This window comes from Palaemon carinicauda, chromosome 41, assembly GCF_036898095.1.
Source record: "Palaemon carinicauda isolate YSFRI2023 chromosome 41, ASM3689809v2, whole genome shotgun sequence".
NCBI classification, from domain to species: Eukaryota; Metazoa; Arthropoda; class Malacostraca; order Decapoda; family Palaemonidae; genus Palaemon; species Palaemon carinicauda.
The window spans coordinates 48,927,841-48,942,840 of NC_090765.1; the positions used below are offsets into that span (position 1 = coordinate 48,927,841).

The following is a 15,000-nucleotide window of genomic DNA, read 5'->3' on the forward strand; positions in this document are numbered from 1 at the left end:
TTTTTTCCGACACCAAATCTCAAGGCATCTGGATAGCAGGGTCCTCCCTGTAGAATAGATTGAAGTTTGTGTACATTAACCTTAATTTGTAGCGTGGTACTTTATATTAACTTGATTCTGTCTGAAATATTCAATGCATTGTAAGCATCATCTCACCCTCACCTACATTGCTTTTTGTCTACAGTTTTTTTTTTTCTGTTGCATTTTCCCCACTTGGCTTTTTAGGCACTGTTTAAAAGTTTTCCCCAGTCAAAATTTTTATCTCCACTCTTTAATTTATTATGGTTAGACCTATGAAATATTAAATTTGACTTAGTAATGTGGTTTAATTTGTTAAATTTCTACCCATTATTATTTTACAGATTATATGTTGGACTACGAGCAGTATTTCGATTTATAATTTGGACGCTCAACAACTTGTATTGCATTCCCGTTCATTTTTGTTGGTTGTTTCTTCTTCAACCCCTGAAATGGATAGCCAAAGAAAAATACTGGTTCATTGAAGGTATCATGTTTCGGTGGCTTTTATCCATGGTTTGCTTGTGGTCTTATAGTGCTGGATACCACGTGGTAGAAGTTGGTGATGATGTAAGTAAATTTGAAATTTTTTTTAACTTTCATTTTCCTTTAACTTGTTTTATGATCATTGAGCTTTTATTTATTGGCATCCTTCAATGTCAGTTCTTAAATGATTAATTAAAATAATGTTGTGTATCATTCTAAAGTTTCAACCATTTATCTGCTTTCTAAATCTTTTCTTAGAGCCGTATTAAGGGAATATTATATTTGACTTATGCTTTAGTTTGTTTTAGGAAGATGGAACTTTTTTTTTATGTAATCATTGTTAGAAATGCAATGAAAGATTTTATAAGTTCATGAATTTCTTAAACATATATCTTTTTATATTTTTGCTCACCCAGTTCCTGGACTTGATAGATGAAAGGACACTGGTGCTATTCAACCACCAATCTACTGCGGATGTTCCACTGATCATGGCTGCTTTCAATTCTCGAGAGAGGTTGTCGAACAATATCATGTGGATAATGGATCATGTTTTCAAGCTTACTAATTTTGGTCTAGTGTCCATGGCTCATGGAGACTTTTTCATTCATGGAGTAAGTATTTTTCTTTAAATTCAAGTGTGAAATGTATCAAGTTTATTGGCTTTTGCAAAGCCGTATATAGTATAGGAGGTCCTCGATTTACAAACGAGAAATGTTCTAGCGATCCGTTGCGAGTCTGATCTATAAATGTGTCATACTGCATGTACATACATACTGTGTGTATAATGTACTTAAAAAACAGAAAACAGTCCCTTACCAGTCATAAATTCCTGTACCCTATTCATACAAATACCCAATTCCTATACTGTACAGTAGTTTACCTACATTAATCTAGTACTAGTAGACACATTGTTTTAGCTCCATTTCAGAAGGGAGACGATGTTCTCCATAGACTTATCGAATACCGATTTCTGTTTCTTTCCACTGTTCCATAAAAAAGTATCTGATTAATTTTTTGGGGAAAGGCTTATCAGTTTGGCTGGCTTTGGATACATACAGTGCCTCAGGTGGTCATGATTTATGGACCAGGTGGTGGAGTGGATATATCTATTAGGTGTGAAGATTCTCCCATATTTGGAAGACTTGCTGATTCTAAACACCTCAAGAGAAGGACTTTTGATGAATAATAAGGGTCTTTTTAACCTGTTGTTAAACTTTGAAGTGAAGGTGACAACTATAGCTTTTGTTCCTTTTCTGGCTTTTCCGTCTTAGAGACTATTTAAATGTGTTCTGACGATTGTCAAAGAGTTCAAGAAATTGAAAAGCCTTTCATTTTTCAAATGAATGAATCTTCTTAGGACCATCGCTTTTGTTGTTAAGTTTCTCTCCCATGTCTACTTAAGAATAAAGTTTCTTTATTTTCATCTAGACCAATTCTGGGACAGAAGGCTAGCCATTAAAACAGTAATTATCCCTCGGCTTCTAAATAAGGCGGATCATCTGAACTGATAGGATTCATGTTGACGTATAGTAAAACCTTTACCGCTGACTTTCCAACCACTTGTGTAACTATACTCTGTTGAGATATTGATATCATTATAAAAAGTATGCACAAAGTTCACTTATACACTGCATCAAAACTGGAAGCATCTGGCAATAAACCACAAACTATTACATCACCAGTCAGTAGAGTTTGCTGGTGTAAAGTCATGCCTCCTAAACATGTTTCTAATAAAGGGAATGTGGGCCCAAGGCTAAAAGGTTTATTCCTTTTTACCCTATTTTCTATTTCTTTACATTTTTCTTTTCATTTATGTATTCCCACATTACAGTTCATATCAACCTAGGGTTATTCCTTATACCTCTATTCCCTTGTTATTCCATATATTTATTTCCTCTCTTGTTTCTTATCGTTACTGTATTCCATTTTATTCAGTATTTTCCTATACAGTATATGCTATCTAATAATTTTAATGAGGATTTTATATATACAAATTTTGTGGCATAAGATACTATATAGATTTCTTTGCCTTTGTCTTTTGCTAAAAACCAGTTTCATGCTTCAGCACACATGATATGTTACTATTTTTAATCTACTCCCTCCTCTCCCTATAGACTGGTTGAGTGATGTCTTTTTCAGTCTCTGTTATGTGTTCCTTTGCTAGATATTCAAGGGGTTTCTTACTAAATAATAAAGATCTTTTATTCATTTGTCGTTTGTGTCAAGGGTAGCATTGGGATTTAGATAATCGTTATGTTGAGTGTGTTAGCTTATCAGAACTTAATATGGAAAAATATGTCTCAACAGTTTTCCGAGCCCTTTATACTTCACATTGTAGCTGCTAGATTTTCATTGATAGCACGCACCAGCAGTAACTTACTTATTGTACGTGGTATAAGTCTGGAAATTTCATCAACCAGTCCAATCCTTCTCCACCATCCCCAACTGTTCTATGTATTACAAAATCCATGAGGAAGATAAACAACATAGGTAACAACACATTTCCTCGGAGTACTCCACTGTTCACTGGAAATTCATTTGATAGGACTCCACTAATATTAATTTTGCACTTGCTATGCTCATGAACAGACTTATTCAAATTCACATATTTAAGAGGAACTCCATAATAACACAGGACTCTCCACAAAATTGGCTGGTGCACACTATCAAAGGATTTTTCATATTCCGCAAATGCCATCAAAAGTGGATTTCTATATTCTACACATTGCTGTACCCGTTTCTTAAAATTAGAATTTAATCAAAATCCTTCTTGTTCATATCTCAGCTTTTCATCAATCTTTCTCTCTAGTCTCTTTAGAATGAGCATACTATATATTTTCATAACTGACATAAGTGTGATGCCTCTGTAAATATTGCAGTCAGTCAGATCTTTTTCTGCCATTTTCACCTTGAAAATATTCAAGGAAGTAATGAAAATTGCAAAGTAGAACATGCTAAGTATTCCAGTATTGATAGTGAAGTCAAAAGCTATGAATTCATGGAGTGGCTATGACATAAGAATTGTTCACAGAATTATTAATGAAATCTCCACTGGGCAAAGAAGAAGAAGCAGCATATACCCATCAGAAAGAGAGATGGATCTGTTATAACAGTAGAAGACGAAGAAACGCAACGTTAGAGGAACACTTTAGTGAGGTCATGAATAGGAGATACGAAGGGAATAATTAGATTGTTATACCTGAAGCTTAGGAAGACCTTGATGCAGACATGAAGGAATTCAGTGTGTTTAAAGTCAAAGCTATCATTAAAAAACTAAAGAGATGGAAAGCCCCTGGATATGATGGAGTAATGGCTGAGATGATATTGACTGAAAATGAAGTGACTCCCAGAATATTTACAAGATTATTTCGGAGAATGTTGCGTGAAGAGGTAAAACCTGGTTAATGGGAGCTTGCTAACATACAGTGATATGATTAAATTGATAATATTTTCCACTATGAGAATCATTTCTCTACCTTTAATTAAAAGTAACAGATTCATGTTGACTTTGGTTCTACAACATAGAAGGATGGACATGAATAATAGTAGCTTTATTCAGAATTTGATTATAGAGAAATTATTGCCCTAGAACCGATCAGGTGGAATTTTGTCTCTCTCTATTTTTGTGGAAAGTCCCATGCAAGCCTTAGCAGTGTATTAGCATAGGACTTATGACAGTCAAAACCTTATTATGGCATTTTATCGGATTCTGAGAGTTTCTCTTTTGAGGATTTTAATACTTTTTGAGAAGCATGGTTTTGATAGATGTAATTAAAAAAATGTTTATTACAGAGTTTTATAACTATCTATTATTTGTATCTTATATTAACTATATATTTATTTTTTCCATTAGATTTAGTATAATGTTTATAAATTTGGGCAACTCTGTAAGAGTTGAGCTTAATTCATTGTGCTGTAAATTTTTTTATAATAATAAATGGAATAAAGACAGTTTTGTCTGTAGAAGCAGTTCGACAAGGGACTTAATGTGCACACTAGATCTCAAGGATGCATACTTCCAGATTCCATTACATCTGTTTTCCAGGAAGTATTTTATATTTATACACGAGGACAAGATATAGTATAACAGTTCAAGGTTCTCTGTTTTGGTCTCGCGACAGTACCTCAGGTTTTTACCAGTGTTTGCCCTAGTGTCATCTTGGGCTCACAAGAATGGTATTCGTCTCCTCAGATATCTTGATGATTGGCTGGTTCAAGCAGACTTGAAGAGAACCCTTGTTCATTACCAAGACATGCTTCTAGAGTTTTGTCAGGATCTGGGGATCTTGATAAATCTCGAAGTCATCACTGCTTCCTTCTCGAAGACTGATATACTTCGGTACGGCGTCAATGACCTTAGATGTCAGGATGCCTGTAAACTTTAAATCAATCAATCAATTAATATACCTCGGTATGATCATAGACACTGTCCAACAGAAAGTCTTCCCATTAGACAAAGAGTTCACTTGCTGAGAGAAGTGGCATCACCCTTTCTCAGACGGGAAGATCTACCGTCTCATCAGTGGTTGCATCTGCTAGGTCACCTAACCTCTCTTCTCTATCTAGTTCCAAACGGCCGCCTCAGGATCAGATTCCTGCAGTGGCAGCTTAAGTCCGTGTGGAACCAACACTCCGATCCACCAGATACACTAGTTCCAATCACTCAGGAACAGATAATGGATCTTCTATGGTGGGTGGAAGACGAAAACCTTTGCAGAGGTCAAAATCTTCTCGTCCCCTCTCCCTACTTAATGCTCTATACAGATGCATCAAAAGAAGTATGGGGAGCCCACTTGCTGCATCACATGGTCTCTGGCCTTTGGTTAGAGTCCAAAAGGTACCAGCATATAAACAGCTTCATCGGTTCCATCGGTTGCTGGTAGGTCACTCTGTAGTGTTGATGAGTGCCAACACCACAGTAGTGGCTTACATAAACTACCTTTTCGTAGCCTCTATGCCTTCTTGCAGTAGAGATTCTCAAATGGTCAGAAGAACATTCAGTGTCTTTATCGGCTTGTTTCATTTCAGGGAAGAGGAATGTGTTCGTGGACAATCTGAGCTGGGTGACTCATAGTAGACTCCGAATGGTCTTTGAATCCTCTGATAGCCAACAAAGTCCTAACTTTGTGGGGCTCCCCGACAGTAGACCTGTTCGCAACTTCTCTGAACAACAAGCTTCCGCTGTAATAATCTCCAGTCCCGGAACCTCATGCTCTATGACAGGATGCATTTCAGCAACGGTGGGACAACATTGACGTGTGCGCCTTTCCCCTGTTCATGTCTAATGAGAAGGCTGCTCAACAAGACCAGAGCTTCCAAGAATCTAATGATGACCCTTGTAGCTCAGCTATGGCATCATACAGAGTGGTTCCTGGACATCCTGCAACTGCTAGTAGATCTACTGAGAGAGGTTCCTCCACGGCCAGATCTACTCAAACAACCACGTGTAAACTACTTTCACGGACTGTCCAATCTCTTTGATTTCAAGCCTGGAGACTATCCAGCGTCTCCTCTCTCAGAGAGGCTTTTTGCAACAAGTTGCTGAGACGATATCCAGCTAGTTGCGAAAGTCCTCAGCCTCAGTGTACCAGGCTAAGTGGACAGTCTTTTGTGGTTGGTGTCCTAGAAGGAACATCTCTCTACTCTCTGCCGCTATCCCTGTAATAGCGGAGTTCCTTGTATACCTTCGGGAGGAAAAATTCCTTTCGGTCTCGGCGGTGAAAGGTTATTGGTCATCCTTAAGCCTCGCCTTTAAGCTTAGAGAAGTGGATATTTCCTCTTCGTTATAGCTTTCTTTACTCATACAGTTATGAGATAGTCAGAGATCAGGCTGCCTCCTTGGAATGTGGTTCATGTTTTGAGATCCATAAAAGGACTTCCTTACGAACCATTACGCCATGCAACTGATCAAAACCTCACTTTGAAGACTGTGTTTCTGTTCGCGCCAGCTTAGGCAAAGATAGTCAGTGAACTTCATAGCCTCTCATATGACATTGCCCATTCAAGTGGAATGGGGGGCTAGTGACACTCAGCTTTGTCCGTGAGTTTGTCGCAAAGACTTAATCCAGGGGTACTGGATCCTAGATTCGGGCCCTTTCAGATTATGAGTCTACATTCTGTGACCAATGACCAAGATCAACTGTTACTAAGCCCAGTGAGGAGTTTGAGATATTATCTTAAACGCACTGCAGCAGTATGGCCCCAACTAACATCTCTTTTTTTTGTTAGTTCTGGAAAGGTTAAGAGGAGGATCACTAAAAACACCATTTCATCTTGGATACGACAAGTCATTGAAAGGGCTTTGAAGCCCGATCCTCCTCCGGCTCGAAGACCTAGAGCCTATGATATCAGGGGCATCAGTACGTCCCTGGCATTCAAGTGCAACTTTTCCGTGTTGCAGGTTTTATAACCGGGCGTATGGAAACGTCGAACTACGTTCACAGCTCATTATTTAAAAGACGTGACCCATAGGAGGCTCGATATGTTTACTATCGGTGCTGTGGTGGCTGCTCAACAAGTGGTTGAAGAGTACCTCGGGCTCCTTGTTGGACAATTAGCAGATATTTGAGGGCATTTGGTTACCTGGGTTAAGTCTGGGATGAATGAGATTGTCTATTTTCCTTTCTTCATCTTCCCTTCCTTTGGGGTACAGCACCATGGGTCCCTCTGCAAGCTGGCTTCAACCTCTGCAGGTAAGAATCACTTTCCTTGTGTAGCCTAGTATAGTTATAAATTTAATATGCTGTCCACGTCCCCATTGCTTCCCGCGAGGTAGCCAGTGGGAAACGTCTTTGCTTATATCCCATTTATAAACTCAGGAGGTACTTCCATAGACGGTCATATGATATCTCTCACAACAATCGAGTTGCTTAGGCTACTATCATACTCACTTTGTATCGTTAGCGATGTGGCAAGGTTTTCCCTAGACCACATTCATGTACTGTTCTAGGTAAACTCAGGTCAATGTCCTTACCAGAAATAGGACTTCCGCTCTCCTAAGAATGAGTCATCCACAATAAATAACGTAAGGTTTGTTAGTATGGGAACAAATCACAAATTCAGAGATAATTTGTCTTTTTCCCTAACTAATACAAACTTGTACAGTAGTTATTTATATAGATTGGCCTGCCATCACCTGTCCCCCAGTAAGTCCTTCCTGCAATCAAAAGTCATAGCTGTAGGAGTATGTATAGCCGGCTGGGTACCCCTCAGCCACCTTCAGCCTACCCACTTGAGTGGTTAGGCAGGGTTGCCACCTCGCCCTTTTAGTCTAATGGTTACCTTCCAGCTTTACCGAAAGGTAATCCACAATAAATAACTACAGGTTTGTACTAGTTAGAGAAAAATACAAATTACTGTATCTCCGAATTTGTCATATCTCCTAAAATTCAGCCAAGATCTATTTCTGTGCCAAGGCATAGAATACCAAATATGTTGTCCTCTGTCAAGGCTTGCCATGGCCTCATTTTAAAAATTCATTGTCATTTAACTCAGAAACTTGTATGAGTCAAGCATACAGTAAGCAAAGGTTAAAGCACAGTGTCAGAGGAGTAGCTACGTTACTGAAGTATGTCAGAAATTTTTCTTCAGAAAACATACTTGCTATCACACAATGGTGGACCCCTTCTGTTTTTTCCCTGGCACAGTATTATTTAAAGTGGGTGAGATTGACTTTTCATGATTTTTGGTTTTTAGAGCAACTAGTGTCTGTTAGGGATGTGGTCTGTTAAATTTGCTTTTTTTCAGGAATGAGATTACTAATTTTAGGGAAGTGATAATTATTTGCAAGTGTGTGTGTTTTGGTAAGATTCAAGATTGGGATAGGTATGGAACTTTCAATCCTATAGTATGGTACCCTAATTAGTTAGTGGTGTTGTCAAAAATGTTGTTTTACTAATGATGGTGAAACTAGCACTTTTATAATGGAAGTGGTTTGAATGAAATGCTGCGAAACTAGACTCAAGCTATAATATGCATGGAAGAAATGACAATTTCCTAAGGGAAGTAAATTTTTTCTATAAAAGTGACTTAAATTGGGTATTATAAGTGCCAAGATACCATGTTCTCCCTGTTATGTTAATCTGCAATTGGCCCCCCGGCAAGTTTTATAGAAATATAGTTTTTTAATAATATACTGTAAAATCATATTTTTTACTATATTTTAATTACCTACTGAGGTTAGTTTGTGCCCTCGTCTTCCCCACTTACAATGTTTTGGAAAGTTTGGTCATTATCTATACTTCTTTGATGGGAAAGTATGATGGACTATAACAAAATATTGAAGAATGCCTTCTCAGTGCTAATTTTTTTTAAATGAAATGAATAATTTAAACATGCAATAGAAATATTTAAAATATACTTGTGTTTATTATAGAGTTAGGATATTGTCTGTAGTTCCTGCAGGTGTGAAGAAAATAACTAAGATTATAGTAACAAGTTTTATTACTATAGATTTATTTTTTATTTTTTGTACTGAAAATAATTGCATATACATGTAAATGGTCTAAGATTTTAAATGTTTTCCAGGGGCCAAAATATCGAGATGCCTCTCTTCTACAGCTAGGCTCACACCTTGCTAAGTTCTACATACCACGCAAACGAAAGTGGTTAGTGCTGTTTCCTGAAGGGGGTTTCTTGAAGAATAAGATTCAGGCAAGCCATCGTTATGCAGACAAAAATAACCTGCCAAAATTGAATAATGTTGCATATCCTCGAATTGGTGCTTTGAAGGTGATCATGGATGCTGCAGCTGCTGATCGTCATACTGGTAGGTTCTTTTTCCAGTGATAAACTAAATAATTTTTTTGACAATTTTTATTTTAAAATATTTAGAAATGCTTTCAAGCTGAGCAGTGTAATTATTTGATTTATTAAATATTCTGTCTCATTTAAAAATAAGGGTTTTTGTAGCCTATTGGACACATCCCTGCCTTGCTATCTGTTAGAAGGGAGTTCAAGACCCGTTCAAGCTCGATAGTTTCAAGTAGTGTCTTTAACCTCACCAACCTTGTGGGCTAGGGATGGGGGATTTGGGAGAGCCTATAGGTCTACCTGCTGAGTCATCAGCAGCTATTGCCTGGCCCTCCATGGTCCTATCTTGATGGAGAGGGGCCTTAGACGGCTGATCATATGTATAAAAGGTCAGTCCGTAGAGCATTGTCCTGTCCCTTGCCTCTGGCATTCATGAGCGACCTCAAAAACTTAGTGTCGTGAATCTTAAATTTTGCACCTGAATGTAACACATTGTGCTTTTCATATAGCTGATATTTATTTATTTCATTCTTATTAGATGGAGGTGATAAGATCAAGTATTTACTTGATGTAACGATAGCCTACCCAGGAGGTCGACCTATTGATCTGCAAACTATTTTTGGTGGCTGGCGACCAAGCTGTGACACAATTTTTTATTATCGCAAGTATACTATTGAGGAGGTAAGTCATATTTCTTTTATAAGCTTTGCACCTTTTTTAGTTGTTTATCTTTATGAATTTGATATTAATTTGTACAAGCTATTTGATTGCTTGTTAACTAATGTATGTTTATTTATTTATTTGAAATCATCTTACAGGAATGTTGATTCATATTGTAGCATATAGATGGACAACAAAATGGATATTTTATTCCCAAATATGCAGCACTGTATGCTATTAAGAGTGACCACTAGAAATTATGATAATGTCTTAAGGAGGGACCACAGTGTCTGACACAAAAATGCTAATAAAGAATAAAGTATTTAATATTTCAACTTAATATTTTCAGGGTACAGTTGTAATACCATTGTCAACTTTGTGAGCATGAGATCGCAATCCGTCCATCGAATGACGTCGTGAATTTATTGTGATCGTATTATTTATCCTAGACTCGCCTAATTTTGTATGATGACACTCGAGTGTCGTATGAATAATATGCAATTTTTATTTTCTTAAAATCTCATATAGATAAAGGTACTGTGCATAGTATACGAGTCTTAAAAAGTATGGCACATGTGGCCTCACGCCTATAGCATTTTTCTTGATGAATTCCTTGTTGCACTGATTTTTCCTGTTACCAAAAAAGCTAGATTATGTGAGAAAGGCATATATGATATGCACTTACATGAGCAGTTTCAGGAGGCTCCTATTATTTTTTAGTATTTGGACAAATGTTTCAATAAAAAAAACTTTTAGTAATAAAATTTTTTATTTCTATACTCACCTGATGTTCATAATACTTTTTCTCCAGAAGCTTGGTTTAATCAACCTTTAGCCATAAAGTTTTATAAATGAGAAAATATTCTCATTTTCTTTCCTTTCAATAAACACATGCTGTTAGTAAAGGAAGGAACATTCTAGAGGTAATTGGTAACATTCGATTAAACAGAACTTCTGGAGAAAAGCGGTATAATATCAAGGGAGATTCATAAAAATAAATAGTGTTTTTAGTTATCGAGTTTTAAAATTTTCACTACTAAGTCAGAACAAGGCTTAGAATTTCTTTTACAATATACCTAGGTTATTTATTTCATAATTGGTGTTATTTTCTCACGCAACATTCTTTAATGTATATGGATTCTGTAGATGACGAATATGTTTGTATTTTCTTAATGTTTACTAGTAGTAGGTTGGCCAGGGCACCAGCTTCCCGTTGAGATACTACCACCAGAGAGTTACGTGGTCCTTTGACTGGCCAGACAGTACTACATTGGATCCTTCTCTCTGGTTACGGTTCACTTTCCCTTTGCCTGCTCATACACCGAATAGTCTGGCCTATTCTTTACAGATTCTCTTCTGATATCATACACCTGACAACACTGAGATTACCAAACAATTCTTCTTCACCCAAGGGGTTAACACTGAACTGTAATTGGTCAGTGGCTACTTTCCTCCTGGTAAGGGTAGAGGAGACTCTTTAGCTATGGTAAGCAGCTCTTCTAGGAGAAGGACACTCCAAAATCAAACCATTGTTCTCTTAGTCTTGGGTAGTGCCATATCCTCTGTACCATGGTCTTCCACTGTGTTGGGTTAGAGTTCTCTTGCTTGAGGGTACACTCAAACTCACTATTCTATCTAATTTCTCTTCCTCTTTTTTTATTAAATTATTTAAAGTTTAAATATGAAATATTTATTTTAATGTTGTTACTGTTCTTAAAATATTTTATTTTTCTTTTCCTTTCCTTACTGGGCTATTTTCCCTGTTGAAGGCCCCTGGGCTTACAGCATCATGCTTTTCCAATTAGGGTTGTAGCTTAGCAATTAATAATAATAATAATAATACAGATTATTGCTACCAACTCATCTTGGTAAAACATGTTCAGATCCACCATCATCAGCATATGTCTCTCTCTGTCTCTCTCTGTCTCTCTCTCTCTAGTTTGGACTTTTACTAACAATTTTGTGCCTCACTGCTTGGGTGTCATCACAATGCTTAATCATTGAAAAAGGGCCCAAATGGTAGCTAAACTCTCTTCAACAGATGGCTCTTGGGAGTCCAAAGGTTGCGATGCCAACATAGCGTCCGTTCCCCTGGGCGAAACAGGGAAAACAGAAGGAACGTAAGGGCTCCTTGCCGATGATGCCCTTGACAATGACTCAGAACCCCTACGTCCCTTCGAAGGAGAGTGGTCTTTCTTGGACTTCCATTTTTTCTTCGTATCCACAAGAGTCCATTGCCAGCCTGGCCACACATTGCACTCTGGGTAGGTGTCCTCAAGAATGCACACTCGACCCCGACATGAAGAGCACAATGAATGAGGATGTATCTCTCACATGTGAGAGAAAAGCCCCCACGGGACTTATCACTAACACCTGCACAACGACGTTTCACACGCTAGGGTTCCATGCTGAATGGATAGCAAGTAACACAATTATAAAAAAAAACTGATAAGGAAATGCGGAACATAACGCAAGGAAACAGTGGTCAGATACGGGATGAAAAGACGCACGACTTTTCTGCTGGTTGACCAGATTCATACTGTTGATTATGCCCTGCCTAAACTCAGACTAGCTGAGTACTCTCATTCCCCTGTTAGGGTTTTTGGGTACTGCCAGATGTACGGTATGGGATAAGAACTGGGGAGGCCTAATGGAAATTCTGGTCGGTACTTGGTTGACACACGGATCCCCTAGAAGGAAGTTCCTCGTAAGTATAGCTAGGAAAAATACAAATTACTTAAAATTTGCTATTTTGTTTTAACCAGCAATGAGTGCCCTCCTTCTGCTCCTGGACATTGCTTGCCAAACAGGTGTTGCACAGGTGTGCAACTAAATTTATGTCAGTGGCGCCACACTTGGCCTGTACATCTCTCCTTATTTTGGTATTTTCTCCTCTTCCTTTAGCAGTTTCTTTATTTTCCTATTTTTCCTTTTTTCTCAATCGCATTTATCGATGAAGACATTCTTTTTGTCAGTCCTCTTCCTCCTTATACCAGCAGCATCCAATCCAGTGTCACCCACAGCTCTCCCTATCGTTTCCTGTCCAACGTTAAATTTTTTAACATCCATATATGCCATACTTCATTGTTCCTAGGCAAAAAGCAGTTTTAGGGAGCTCATTCCATAAAACATTATGGAGGCTTTCGTTAGCATCACTTACACTTTTCTAGGATATCAGTCTGCCAATCATCATCTCCTCTTGCGCCTATTGACGCAAAGGGCCTCAGTCGGATTTTGCCAGTCATCTCTATCTTGAGTTTTTAATTCAATACTTGGAGAAGTATTCTTTGCTAAACCCAAGTAAATAGTGACCCTCTTTTTTACGTCTTCACAAAGATAAGTTCTGATATTTTGATGTGTGGTGGAACTAATTTACCATAAGCAATTGATCTATTTTAAAAGCACCTTGAATCTTTTCCAACTGGACATGTAGCACCTGAGAGGTTTACGTTGATGATGGAGCAATGTCACAGTGTTGTGAAGATTTTTTGAAATTTCTTCCACTCCCTGCTTTGTGTATTGCATATGAGAAATAAGTATTCAACTTCAAAATTCTATCTTTTGTCATTGACCTATATTTGAGACCACTGAGCACAGAAACGGGTGATTTTGTGAGATATTAGTTCTGTGGTAGTAGTAGTAGTAGTAGTAGTAGTAGTAGTAGTAGTAGTAGTAGTAGTATTAGCAGTATTAGCGTGAAGTTGAATTTGGGCTTAGTGATTTAGTACCTCGCCTTACTTACCTCCTGGATCTCATACCATTTCCATCATCTTGAAGCTTTAGTCAAACTTTCCAATTGTGCTCCTTTTTATTTTATTTATAATATATTATACATAAAAATATCTATGGGTTTGTGTTTTATGATAGTTTTAATTCATTTGCTTATATTTGGAGATCTGCTTTCAGACCATGTCTGTTTCATTTTGCTAGAACAACAATATTTATTTATGCAGATTGTTAGCATTATTGTGTAATAATTTTAACAATTTAGCTAGACGCCATCTACAGTACACTGTATCATTGTTGGTCTGTTTACTAAGAAGAAAATGAATTTTTTTTCAGCAATCATTAGGATAGTGTTATCTGTTGAATTCATTTGTTCTAAATGTATTTATTTTACCTTGATGCCCAAAAAACCTCGCTGATTAGGCTGCTTTTGACAAGTGTTGACAGAACTAAAAAAAACTGCATCAATCTGAGTTGGGGCTAGTTGGTAAACCTGGCTGTGCAATTCTGTGAAGATTTATGATGGATCTTCCTTGCATTTAAAATTCAAAATTTCCATTTGTTAGAAATTGCAAACAACCTTAAGGTTTTATTTATCAAAACTTATCATTTAATTTTGGAGTTTCCAGAAACATCGACCCTGCATAAAAGTGGGAAAAGATGCAGACAAAGAATAATAATAATAATGATAATAATAATAATAATAATAATTTTTTATTATTATTATTATTATTATTATTATTGTTATTTTTATTACTATTATTATTATTATTATTGTTGTTATTAATTTAGTTTTATTATTTTCATTATTATTATAAGAGTGATTTTAGTCCTCTGGAAGCGTGAGCAAAGATCTGGCAGTAATTTTAGACTTCTGAAAGCATTGTATCGTTGTCGTTGTCAAATAATAATAATGATATAATAACTTATTATTATTATTATTATTACTATTTTTTTAGAAATACAGTGGTACCTCTACATACGAATTTAATTCGTTCCACAACCAACTTCGGATGTAGAAAATGTTCGGATGTAGAAACGAATTTTCCCATAAGAATACAAGGTAATTCATTTAATTCGTTCCATCGGCCTAAAATCCCATAATAAATCCTTAATAAATGGCTACACATAATTACACATAACAATAACATAACTGCATAATATGAAAGAAGCATGTAAAAAAGATAATTATAAAGAAATAATAAGTAAAAAATGTGTTTTATTGCCACTTTACCTTAGAGACAGGCCAACACAGGTGTAGGATTTGCTACGCCAGGAGAAGACGATCGGTGAGAAGGTAAACATGGTGTTAACATGTTCTTTGAATAAATACTCTCTCTCTCTCTCTCTCTCTCTCTC

The 15,000-nt window shown here is 36.9% G+C and overlaps 1 protein-coding gene across 2 annotated transcripts in view; it reads left to right on the forward strand.

Moving 5' to 3' along the window:
* The window catches only part of LOC137632613 (acyl-CoA:lysophosphatidylglycerol acyltransferase 1-like), a 95,898-nt gene that overhangs the window by 74,838 nt on the left and 6,060 nt on the right, over window positions 1-15,000 (forward strand). For both annotated transcript variants that reach the window (XM_068364663.1, XM_068364662.1), the window contains exons 3-6: window positions 363-588; window positions 921-1,115; window positions 9,031-9,271; window positions 9,794-9,936. In XM_068364663.1, the coding sequence (XP_068220764.1) occupies window positions 363-588; window positions 921-1,115; window positions 9,031-9,271; window positions 9,794-9,936 (805 nt within the window). The remainder of the gene's footprint in view (window positions 1-362; window positions 589-920; window positions 1,116-9,030; window positions 9,272-9,793; window positions 9,937-15,000) is intronic.